Genomic DNA, 13,244 nt, shown 5'->3' with positions numbered 1-13,244 from the left:
ATCCAAATTTGACTGGAGAATCCTGTAGTTTTCTGACACAAACAGTCAGCACCAGACTCCACACCACTAATAGGTAAGGAGCATCTCTGAAGTAATTAGCCTCCTTTATATTGAGTAGTATGCAACAGCTGATGCTCAATACACTCCCTCAGAACCCAAGGGACTTATCTCCAGAGTCCAGAAAATTGCTTCACTCTGCTGCACTCTCTTGGACATGTAGATGACTTATCTGGCAATCATAATTCAGACCCAGTGACTGTACTTAAACTCTTACACTGATGAAACACAGATCATTCACTAACTTTTATGAGACACCAACACCACCAAACAGTAGTTAAAATATGCTATTGCCCAAAAAATCTAATTGAATGTGAGATTAGTGGCTCATACTCAACATGACAAGATAGAAGTGTTGACATTATGCAACATGTACTCACTGTGGGTGCCCACATGACTAGGCCTGAAACCCTCACCCTTTAACCACTACACACAGCTGTCCATCATCCTGGACACCTACCTCACCATGAAACTTCAAATTGGCACAATCACCTACATCTGCTTTCACATTACTTTAACGGTCAGACATTTATTCATATGGCTCCCTGCTCACCCCTGTATGATCATCACCCAGGTCATCGTCACATGTTGAATGTAATACACCAATGACATCAACTACAGCATCTCTGCACTCCTGCTACACATGAGACAAACTATCCAACACACCACTGCAGACTATTACTCGGCCAACGGTGTGGCACACACATCACATGTCAGCTCAGAAAATTACAATGCCTCACCATTCAGACACACTGACAGTTCAAGATGCCCAGCCACACCTATAAGGCACTACACCCCTAGAGACCCACCTAGCTCACACACCATCTACGCTTCCACCAACTAAACAATAAGTCTGGGCAGGGTTCATGGACTCTTGCTCCTTGGAAATCTACGAAGTACAGAATTACATGGGTGGAAGACTTCTGATCCGCCCTTTCTGCTGCTTTTTAACACCAACAGCTTGAATGGCACCACGTGGTCCAAATGGCCACAGTCCTTTTGTTTTACCTGCTTTCTGTCCTTTCATGGTGCTGGGCCTGTCTTTTTCATCCTTTTCAATCCTCCCTCATCCCACTCATCCATACCTCAAGTTACCTCTTTTTTTTAGTGTGTGCCTTTGTCTCTGTGTATTTTAGGTTTCTGTCTTTTTTATTACTTTTTCCTGTGACTTTTTGTACTTTTTTTTGTTTTCCCTCTACTTCCTTAGTTCTTTCTTCTGCTTTGCAGTTTTCTTTTTGTTACTTCTCTTTTTATTTCACACTAGCACCAGGTCTGAACAGGCAGCAAGCAACGGTGCCAGTGTGGCTGCAACTAGCAGCACATCTTGCGGTCACTGATGCCACTAAGGGGTACAGCCCGCCCAATTTTATCTGAGACCTAGGTGGTCACAATTGTTTTTTATGTGCAGTGCAACCTCCCCTTCATGCTGCCAGCAGGCTGCAGGCCTTGGAAGGGATACATCCCGTAAGAGCATCGGCTATTGGGGTGGAGAGTGTGCCGTGCAGGTGCCAGACCACTGGGGCTCAGCACAGCAGGCAGCAGCTGACGTACTGCTGGGTGGACCTTTTGGACATAAAACATGACCTGCTGGGCATCAACAGAGCAGGGCTCAGTGAGTAATTATTTATTTGTTGTGCTCTACAATGCTGATATTTTTTCAAATAGCATGCTGCTCACAATTAGAGGTAAGTCAAGTTTACGTTACAAATCTTATGTGATCCAGCCTGAGCTATATTCAGGTGCTCGGTGTGACCAAATCATTCTCTTCAGCGCTTGCTTGATAATTTAAGAAGCCATGCAGACTTATCTGTTCTGTCACTAAGATAGTGGTTGTACATATAATGTCAGTGAGTTAGCATTTGATGTGTCTTTCTTTATGTCGCTTGTTACAGTCCCAATCACCTAGTGATGTGTAGTATACTTCAATGCATTGAAAAGGGAGACTGAGTTTGTCGTCCATCAAAGGGAGCTGAGGAGAAGCAAACATAATTAATTGCAGTGTGTTAGTACTAGTTCCAACTGTAGTTTAGGATATGAGGAACAGGGCCTAGGTTCAGCAAATTAGGAATAGGTCAACTCAATGCTAGTACTATAGGCAATCTGATTTAGTAAAGTACACTGCTACTGCATTTGATTGTCAAAATATTTTTGGGAGATTAACTGTACCACAGATTTATTTTTTTAATCTTCTTTATTTTTTACATCAGCACCCAAGGGCAAGAGGGCTTCAAAAGTGGGTGAAGGTGGGGCTGCCACCAAAAAGTGCTGTGGCGGGTGGAACTACTACCACCACCACCAGTGCCAGTCGATAGTTCTGCTGGCCCCAGTAAGTTCTATTATTATTATTATTAGTAGTAGTAGTTGTAGTAGTATTTCTCTAACTTCTACCTCTCCTCACTATTGGAATAATTTTGGCTTGTTTCATTTTTCATACTGTCTCCTTTTTCCAGCTCCTCTATCTGTTTGTTCTTGTTATCCTGCATTAACAATTTTTGCCATATTTCATGTTTCTGTAGCTGAGTAAGCTGACATCCTCCTGTGCTTTTCCTCTTCCCTTATCTTGTGGTTCTATAAGACTAAGGGAACATATTTTTGGTCCTGTGAAGACTGCAGGCCCAAGTAAACTATTATTCACCACACAAGTGTGTTGAGAAGGCTTTCTTTTCCCGCCCATGCTCAAAGAGTTGAAACAAGAGGGTGGCCATGATCATGGGGACCCACCTATGTTGTGTTATCATTCATTTCCACAGGATATCAGCAGTTTCTAAGACAGTGCAGCATGGCAGGAAAGTATAAGTTCCCATTGCATTTACCAACCAAGACCATATGTCCTTCATTGAGCATTATTCCACCCCTTCATTGCACTTCAATGCCTTAGATTCATCATCTCTCTGCCCCTCCATCACAAAAAGTTTTTGTTGGCTTGACTACCTGGCTTTTCTAATATTGTCAACCAGCAAGTTTTGATGAAAGATACTTCTACCAAACTGTAGTGGGGGTATTGCAGTTGTATTTTGTTCAAAAAAAATAATAAGGGGAGACATATCTGCCATCTAAAATGTGTAAATTGTTTTTGATGCACCAACCACCAGTGTCGGGGTCAGCAGCATTACCAGTGCACCGGTAGTGGCAGAGGAGGCTGGTGGAGGGTGAGTCACAGCAGTGGCAGAGACAGCTGGTAAGTCACATTGCTTGCTTATTAACAAATTAAGTACAACCACTGTATTTGTTAAGTGAGGCAGATATCACACCCATCATCACTCATCACCTCCCTGCCCCAGGCATTTTGTCATCTGTGAACTAACTGCAGCATGGTTCAATTACGCACTGCAGTCTTGTCTGTGCAATGTGTGTCTTCTTCAGTTAATGTGGCATGTGGATTTCAAAGCTTTTATCAGAAACAAGGCATGTTTCCCAAGACCTACTCAGTTACCTCTTAGTACTTCACTCCATTATTTTTTTTCCTAAATTCTGTCCCAGCCTACCCAAGAAATTAAAAAATCCTTTCTTGTGACATGCTACATTTTTCTAGCCAAGTTCCTTAGCAAAACCTGTACCTACCCTAATCCCTCTAACTTACTGCCAAGAAAAGGAATTTATTGAAAACAATTTGTGGTGGATGGCGAGGCCAGGGAGTAAAGTGGAACTATTGGGGGTCATTATGACCCCGGCGGTGAGTGGTAATGTGGTGACAGTGCCGCCAACAGGCTGGAGGTACATACCGCCACATTATGAGAATGGCTGGTTGGCTGCTCCACTCAGACCGCCATGGCGGTAGCAGCCACAGGGCCGGAGAATTCAATCTCCAGCCTGGCGGCCGCCGTAGTACCACTGCCAACATTTTGAGCCAGCCTATCGCCATGGTTTTCATACCATTCCTTCCCTATCACTGGTAGGAGGCTCACCCGCCCCACACTCCCAGACACCCCCAACCTCCATCCATCCACGCTCCCCCTCCTTTGGATCCCCACCCCCATACATGCACACACCCGCAAACACGCACCACGCATACACCCACTCACTCACCCTGGCATACACCAGTCATGCTCGCACACATCAGTACACACTTTCACACTGACATGCATACACGCATTCACATTTCCATTCTTACACGCATTCACATACATGCATACACCCATGCAAACAACACTACACACAGGCGCATTCACGCACACACTCACACATTCATGCACCTAACCCAACCCCACACACAAACACAAAACCCAACACCCTCCTCCCCTGTCGGAAACCCAACTTACCTTCATCCAGGTGGTCATCCGTCAGGGAACACCATCAAACCGTATCACAGGTCATGATACGGCTGACGGACATCTACTGGCTTGGCGATGCTGGTGGTAGCAGGGCCACCTTACCACCATCCGCCAGTATGGCCACAGCCGGATTTCCGCCCTTCTTGTGGCAGAAGTCCGGCTGAGGTCATCATCTGGCAGATGGATGTTAGACTTGGTGATGGTCTTTTGGCAGCCATCACTGTGGGGGTAGGCTGTTTATACCACCAATGTCGTAATGTGGGCCTATGTGCCTGGTTTAGAGTTTGACATATGCGATACTCTGAGACGAAGCTGCCAAATAAAACCTATATCCCATTCTTTGCCCTGTCCTGCAGTGAGCCATTTTTCCCACTGAATACTTATGTAGACCAGATATCCGCATTTTATATGTGACATGTGTGATACGGTATTATTATTATTCACCATCTTGGCAAAAGTTAGCAGCTCAGCTGTGGCAACAATGGATGGAGGCCATCTGGCTGGTTGCTTTGGAGGAGGAATAGGAGGAGGTAGCTGCCAATGCCCAGAGCCCCAATAGCTTCAGCCAATCCCAAAACACCTCTATTGCGGCAGCAACGTTACCAGTGCCTCTGCCAAATCACCACTGCTGCCCCCCTCCTACTCAGACCACTTCCAAAAATGCGTGCACCATGAGCTGGTGCTGTTATTCCTCGAAGTGGCAAGCCTTCACCGGGAGGTGAGAAGCCTCAAAACCCACATCTGAGAAGCCCTCTGATGTCCTTTTTTATTTTTTTAATTTGGTGGGAGGAACTTTATTGTGGGTGGAGAGGGTGGGAATTGGGGAGGGACTGTTGTCCTCTTATAGTTTTTCTTGGACATTGTGGACAATTTTGAACATTGGTTGGGGATGTGGTTGTTTGGGTAGAGAGGTGGGCCTGTTTTGGGTAGAGAGGGTGGTTACACTTTTATTGCTGTAAAAAAATAAAAAAGAATTATTTGTTTACTTTATGCATGAAATTGTTTACACTGCTGCCTTTTAACACAGCCTTATTTATATTGACAAAGTGTATACCAGTTCACTTTTTTATTCCCTTGTCTTATTACCTTCTGTACCTATATTGACCACTGAAGGGTATGCCATTGCGTATGCCTATATTGCCTACAACAACCTAGATGAAAAATAATCTTAATTGGAACAGAAGGTAGTTACAAACTAAACTAGTTCACTTCAATCCGTAGTTCTCTTACCTGAAACGATGAAGCAATGTCTGCTGCCTCTTTAAATCTTCCAAAACTGTATAGCAGGACACAATGGGGGCCTCTTTATTAAAAAATGCCAATGAATATGACACAAAGAAATCTCATAGATTTCTTTGCACCATTTTTGCGCTCCCCTCAGCGCTGAAATGCCACACTTGCATGCATTATGCCTGGCGCGGGCATAAGGTGGCACAAGAGGTTACAAAGTGGTGTAATGTAAGCATTGTGCCACTTTGAAAATATGGCACAGCGTTTTTGGCCTTCCAACGCCTCATTAGCATAAAAAAAATGACGCTAATGTGGCATTAGAATAGCGCTAGGCCCGCATAAATCTGGGCCTATGTTTGTGCATTAGCAGAAGGTACAATACCACTGTTCATGGCTAAATGTCACTCTGTAGCCTACTGAGTTAGTAGTGCCTTGAGACAATTATTATCTTCCAGCCCTTGGAAAGCATACTGCATTACACATTTGCAAGCCAAGCAAAACTGTCAGAATATTATTACAAGCAAGGCTCTTCAAACACAAACTCCTGTCAGCTCTGAAAACAAAAGTTCCAATTATAAGAGAATTTAAATATGCAATAAATGGTGGAATAGGTTATTATTTTTAGGTTATTATTTTTGTGCCCCCTCAAACCTAGTGTGACCCACAAAATGGCCTGGACATAAAGAGCACATCATTTGGAACGTTTTGGTGGTGGTCCCATTGCCCTAGGACCAGCACACTCTGAGTTACGGGAAATAATGATTTGTAAAAGGAATGCCTTCAAAGCATTATGGGGTGAGTCTGCTCGAGTGCAGTGAACATTGTAGTATCGGCTCTCTCACTGTGCTGGAGAGTCACTGTTGAGGATCCATTCCTCGGTTGATTTCATGCTATATAAAGCCACAAAAAAAATTACAAAACAGGAGCACAACACAACTACTTGTAATTACAGATTATGTAAAGTAAGGACCAAGTGATGGGCAAATCCGCAAAATGAACCGCACTCGTGAACAGGAGTGCTTACTGACAAACACGAGAGGCAGAAAACAAAGAAAAATAGTCTGTCTAACCAACAGAAAAACATTCCATGCGTAATGAAACTGTACTTGGCCAGTGCTCCTTAGTCAAGTACAGGAAGGGACATATCAGCTGCCAAACCAGTTAGGTGGCAGCAAAACAAGAGCGACACTGCCTTCAACATAAGGTAAGCGGCAGGCAGCGGGAGCAATTCCTATACTCCCTCCATAAGGTCTTGCAGACATCGTATGTGTGCTGTCTAAGCTCGACCTAAAAATGCCCCTTTGTCTATTGTGTTTCCGTTTCTTGAAGATCAGCATGTTCTCCGTCTGTGAAAGTTAGTGGGTGTTTAGTTCGTCTTTGGCTCTAATTTGTTGTACTGTTTCTGGGTTTGGGATTCTGTTGTATTTTATGTGATATAATTAAATTTTAGATTCTAGTGTAATTTGATTGTTTCGTTCCAGTGTACTTTTAATGGATGGCAGAATCCCTCGTTACCCAGCTCTTAAACTTAATTTGTTGCCGCCCATAGAGTTAAGGTTACTGGTACTTATTCCTTGTTGTCAAACACGAAGTAATGTATATATGAATACCATTTATTTTTTACTTTTGGTGCTGTATGCTGATAGGTATTTATTTGCCATCTTCTTGTTGGTGGCATAACAACTTCCCGTTCCAATTGAAATAGGACCAGTGCATGGTCCAATACCCCTACCTCCAGAATTTTGCAGGATGTGATCCAATATAACATCAATACTGTAGTCAGGAAAACGGATTTACAGATACATGTACCATGCACACAGGAGATAAATTAATATGCCATTTCATGTGGATGTAACATTCTCCGAAAATCCATTATGGCATGATCTGATATCATGTCTCATAAGAAGCCCTTATCCCTGAGGTTGCAATTGTCTGGTCTGCCTGATCTGTCTACTATTGGGTCGATTATAATGTTCCAACCTACATCTCTTACTGTCGTTGGTGTACCAAACTCTCCTAAGGCCCTATGCTTTCTAGGGAGCACGATCTTATTAATCAATAATTGTCTTCTCCTAGACACCACTGCTGGTTCTCTCAGGTCATAGCATATGTCTAATTTTGCGAGCCTAGGACCAAGGGCTAGACATGTCTTTCATTTTACGTTTGTTTCATAGAAAAAGTGTGTTGCAATGAAAATCTTGTGTTCATTTTAGATTAAGGGGCTGTTCTCTTTCTTTGCTACCATGATTATTTGCTTCATTTGCTGGTGGGGAATGAGCCATGCCATGCAGACCATGGAGAGTCTCTTCCCAATGGGCTTCTCATATTTACACTATGCACGCTTTGAAACTCCAGGGATGGTAAGTTTATTCCCAACTATTTGAGAGACAAAGACTGTGGAACGATAACAGGACATGATTAAGAGCCGCTAGTGCCACCTTAGCGCCATCATAACATCATTTTTTACGCTAAGATGGCGCTAAAGTAGCTTTTTCCCCATGTCAAATATACAAATTGGTCTAGTGCATGCATTTTGCCACTTTGTAAACCCTTGCACCACATTATGCCTGTGCCAGGCATAATGTATGCAAGGGGGCATCACAATTTCATGCGCCATTTCTGCAATCATTTTGAACGCCTGCCCAGAGCAGGCGCTAAAAATGATGCTCCCATAGAAATCAATGGGCCTCCTTGCACTTTGCTACACTAGGGTTTACATTTTTGGAGCTAGTGTAGCAAAGTGCCACAATAGCGTCAACATTTTTTACCCTATTGTGCTAGCAACAGCCATGGTTTGCTGTATTATAAATACAGCGTAACCATGGTGTTGTTAGGTGCAGTTACGGAAGGGCGAAGAAAAAGTGGCAAATCAGCTCTGATGCACCACTTTTTCTTAAATATGGGCCAATATTTGTTCTTGCTTTTATTTACTCAAGAGGTCTAAACTTCTGCCACTATTTTTACAACTCCTGTCTTCTATTGTCTCTTTGTGCAGGGGCCAAAGGCCCTGTTCTATGTCCAGCATCCTGGCTGTTTGTCCCAGCTGGTCTTCACCGACTGCAAGGGCTCTTTGTGTGTTATCCAGCATCTTATGAAAGGAAGAAATATTGACTTCAGCATTTGTGGCCACCGTGTTATTTTGTGCTACAGACGAAGACGGTTGTATTGAGGATCGATCTTTTAGGATTGAATCCAATGTTGTTTCTGACATGTTGGGTGAGTCTTGTGAAGGCTGTTCTTTTACTGCGCTTAATGGTTAGTGCCTCTGAAAAGAGCAGTTGTCTCTGAGGTTTCTTTCTTGGACTCCGAATTAAATTACGATGCATGGAGCCATATTCTAGGGGAGCACCAGGTCAGTGCTTTACTTCTTTCAATGTATCATGTAGATTGTGCCATGGTTTTTCTCATTCGGATTGCCTTCAAGTATCAATGATTCCGGCGTTTTTTTTTAGAGGTTTAACTAACGCACATATTGCTATGCAACCTGCATATCTTCATGTGATCAGTAGTTGTTTCTCTTCAAATACTTCCCTTCTGGTTGGGCCCATTCTTTTCATAAGTGAGCCAGCTCAAGCAGATCTCTAGCGGCTTCTCTTTCAGTGTGGGTGGTCACTTAATATTTTATAGATTGTTACTCCGCTCATTTCGTGAACTTTATAACATCAACTCTAGTTACTCTTTCTCCAGACATGCGTGCTTTAAGGGACCTTCTAGACCAGTGTATGTGGCTACCATATTTGTCCCCGGAAGACAGAGGTATCAATTTTCATCTCATGACAATTGGATAACGGCCTGCTCAATAGTACTTTTTATGGTTACATGTTAAGCCTTTCCTATGTGTTTCTTCACTCCTTAATAAGAAGAGCTGGCAAGAGAATAGCAAATCATGAGAAAGGCATAAGAATTAGTCTCTTGCCTGAGACTAGCTCTTATTCAAGCTAACAATATAGAGAAATAATTAAACAATAAAGGTACTTAAAGAGCAAATGATCATTCCACACACAAGGTTCTGGGATGTGGTTACGGTTAACAGGCAAAACCCTGTCTAACCATGGTGTCCGGTGATTATTGCTATCTGCCTAGATTAAATCTATGTTCTGCTTTTACAGTTTAGTCAATAAAAACATACGGTTCCCCGTCGATATTTTGGTCTCCACCGGGACACCACTGCTAATCTAGGGAGAAAGGGCACAATTCATGACCTGCATAATAATCCACCTCTTTGACCTAACAAGCTATTTTTTGCAAGACTGCTCTACATAAAACTACTTATGGTCCAGAGGCTAAGAACTAAATCCACACCCACAATCTACAACTTGCTTCTTCAGGATTTGACTGTCAGTCATTCACATACAAAAGGCAAACCCATATAAACAGATGACAGGTCTAAGCTTAAACAAGAAAGAAGTTAATGACTAACTACATGTAAGGTCGCACAGTCCTATAGGGCAATTAGGCAGTGCCTGACGAGCTACTCAAAACATCAGAATACTGGTTGGTTTTTGGCGGTTTGTGGGTCTTTTTTTATGGTCTGCTAGACGTGTTTTTACAGGTCATTTCTGTGATATTAAAACAAACATTGCCTGCAGCAAGCTCAAATCTATTCAGTCTTGTGTTCTTGGCAGAAAAACCTATAAAACATGTCTTTACATGTTCAAAACGACGCCAATTTGCAAACATGAGATTTTTCATGCTTTCTAATTTATTAATGGGGGGCACTTTTATTTTGGTATCCAGGCTTATTTTTATCCCAGTCCGACACTGATGCAGGGGCTCCGCTATGGATTGAGATTTAGCTTGCATTGTATTCCAGGCAATCACTACTGACATGCTTCTGCCAAACAAAAAGTAGAACACTACATTTAAGAGGGACCCTTCCTACACAGCATATTAGCATGGGATTCGTGTCAACAGAAAGTTAATGATCCATGATGTCAAAAATTGCTGCTGAGTCCAACACTACTAAAAATAGCACCACCAATACTGCCATCACTATTACCATCACCATTGATACCAAAAACACCACCAATAACCCAACTACAGATACCACCCCCAATATCAAAACCATCACTGCAATGGCTAATATGACCACCAGTACCATTAGTTCAATACCACTATCACCAATGCGACTACCAATGCCACCATCACATTACTACCACCACTACTACCACACACCAATCCCACCACTAACACTAAGAACATTAACATGGCCACCAGCATCAGGTACATCCCATTACCACCATTATAACCATCATTAGCAAAAATCATCACCATCAATTACACATCAACTGCACCATTACAAAGTATTGCAAAACTAATAGATTTGGGCCCGTATTTATACTTTTTGACGCTAAACTGCGCTAACGCAGTTTAGCGTCAAAAAATTTTGCGCCGGCTAACGCCATTCTGAAGCGCCATGCGGGCGCCGTATTTATTGAATGGCGTTAGCCGGCGCAAGCAGACCGGCGCTGCCTGGTGTGCGTGGAAAAAAAACATGTACACCAGGCAGCGCCGGCGTAGGGAAAAATGGCGTTAGGGCGTCTTAAAAATGGCGCAAGTCAGGTTGACGCTAAAAAATCGTCTTAACCCGATTTGCGCCATTTTAAACGACGCCCAGACGCCATTTACATGACTCCTGTCTTAGTAAAGACAGGAGTCATGCCCCCTTGCCCAATGGCCATGCCCAGGGGACTTCTGTCCCCTGGGCATGGTCATTGGGCATTGTGGCATGTAGGGGGGCACAAATCAGGCCTCCCTATGCCAAAAAAAAATTATAAAAAAAAATAAATGTATACTTACCTGAACTTACTTGAATGTCCCTGGGGTGGGTCCCTCCATCCTTGGGTGTCCTCCTGGGGTGGGCAAGGGTGGCAGGGGGGGGTCCCTGGGGGCATGGGAGGGCAGCTGTGGGCTCATTTTGAGCCCACAGGTCCCTTAACGCCTGCCCTGACCCAGGCGTTAAAAAGTGGCGCAAATGCGGGGTTTTCGGCCCCGCCAACTCCCGGGCGTGATTTTTGCCCGGGAGTATAAATACGACGCATTTGCGTCGCAGTCATTTTTTGGGACGGGAACGCCTACCTTGCATCTCATTAACGCAAGGAAGGCGTTCACGCTAAAAAATTACGTTCTTTACTCATACTTTGGCGCTAGACGCGTCTAGCGCCAAAGTATAAATATGGCGTTAGTTTTGCGCCGAATTTGCGTCAAAAAAAACTACGCTAATTCGGCGCAAACGGAGTATAAATATGCCCCTTGGTTTATGGAAATGCATTTCGCATTACGGTTTTTGCATGTGTTATCACGCCTATTGGCTTTGTCAATACTTGTTATATCCATGGCAGTGAGGATATTTTCACACATTCCAGGGATTAACCAGACCTGTTTATCTACAAAATACCATGCATCTCTGTGTATGTATATTTTTCAAACAGTCTTTTTCAAAGATATACCGAATTGTCCATTCACAGTGTCCAATTTATAGCCATTTTTCTAACGCAGCAAAGACTGCTTGCTAATTGGATTCGAGTCACTGGTTCAGTGTCACCTTTCAGCTCGAAATGTGAGTACATTCCATCAAGTTCACAATGTAATTCAGTAATTCATGTAATTTCTTCTGTCTTGTACGCTCCCCCACAAGTCCCATAGCACTGAGTAGAAGTACGCATGTAGAGCAGTGACGTCATCTGATTGAAGGTTAGTTTGCTATGGATGAAAGGCAATCTTTATTAGGCCAAATATTGAAAGATTGAAGGCAACACAAATAAAAGAGAGACACGAGAAATAGACATAAGTATCAGCCAGGGGGACAGACGGCCGGAGTTGCCGACAGGGGAACCGGGAAGCCAGGCTGAAATCCTGGTGGACATCCATATCGCATTAGTTTACCGTACTCAAGTGAAGCCTGAATAATGCGTCACTACTCGTTCTCATATACAGCGCTCTAATGCACTTGAGCCAAATCCGCTCTATATAGAATAAATAAAAAGCGCACACACACTGCAACGGTACGCCCCCTGTACATTGTGCAATATTCTCGCTGTAATAGTTTGCTCAACTATTGCTACTATGCGTTGCATACAGGCCCAGTACAACTGTAACATTTTCATGTTCTGTACTATGTATGGTCATTTTTTTCTGCAACATGACATCACTTGATTCACTGCTGGTGGGTGCAATATACGATACATTTATTTTTTGCAAGATAAATGAACTTTAAACTTACCCACTACAGTTAGAATCAGTCGTCCGGCTATTGTTTACTGTGGGCGCGACTCCTCTGTGAAATGGGAAAAGACCCCCTATCATTATATCTCCTTGAAGTCTGGCTACCATGCCAGAGGTGCTCTTGCAGGGTGTCCCCGAACATGGACAAAAGCTGCAGAACAGCAAAAACAACAATGTCCTGGGTAGCATGTTTGTTAGAAGTCAGCACGCCGGTTTAAACAATTCAGATCTTGCATACTAGACACCAACCTGCGCGAATAATGTCAATACTGACACCTCAAGGCTATTTGTAACTTCCCCATACATTTTTGGAGGCGTGGCGCCTGGCGTGGCCTAGGCCAATGATCCTCACTCTATTGTATTCCAAGTATGCAGAGGCAACAAAATATGTTGCACAGAGTGCTTGTTTTTTTACTACTGGGTTTGAGCATAAAACTCCCGATTCCGTCACTTGCCAAAAAT

At 43.3% G+C, this 13,244-nt stretch overlaps 1 protein-coding gene across 1 annotated transcript in view; it reads right to left on the bottom strand.

The window, feature by feature from the left end:
* Positions 1-13,026, bottom strand: part of LOC138296324 (G-protein coupled receptor family C group 6 member A-like) — a 149,622-nt gene extending 136,596 nt beyond the window's left edge. Inside the window, exon 1 of the mRNA XM_069235363.1 lies at positions 12,781-13,026. Coding sequence (XP_069091464.1) covers positions 12,781-12,971 — 191 coding nt within the window. The 5' untranslated portion in view covers positions 12,972-13,026. The remainder of the gene's footprint in view (positions 1-12,780) is intronic.
* Between the last annotated feature and the right edge of the window lie 218 nt (positions 13,027-13,244).

The sequence above is a fragment of the Pleurodeles waltl genome, chromosome 5, assembly GCF_031143425.1.
Source record: "Pleurodeles waltl isolate 20211129_DDA chromosome 5, aPleWal1.hap1.20221129, whole genome shotgun sequence".
Lineage (NCBI taxonomy): Eukaryota > Metazoa > Chordata > Amphibia > Caudata > Salamandridae > Pleurodeles > Pleurodeles waltl.
This window is presented reverse-complemented; position numbering and strand designations above follow the sequence as displayed.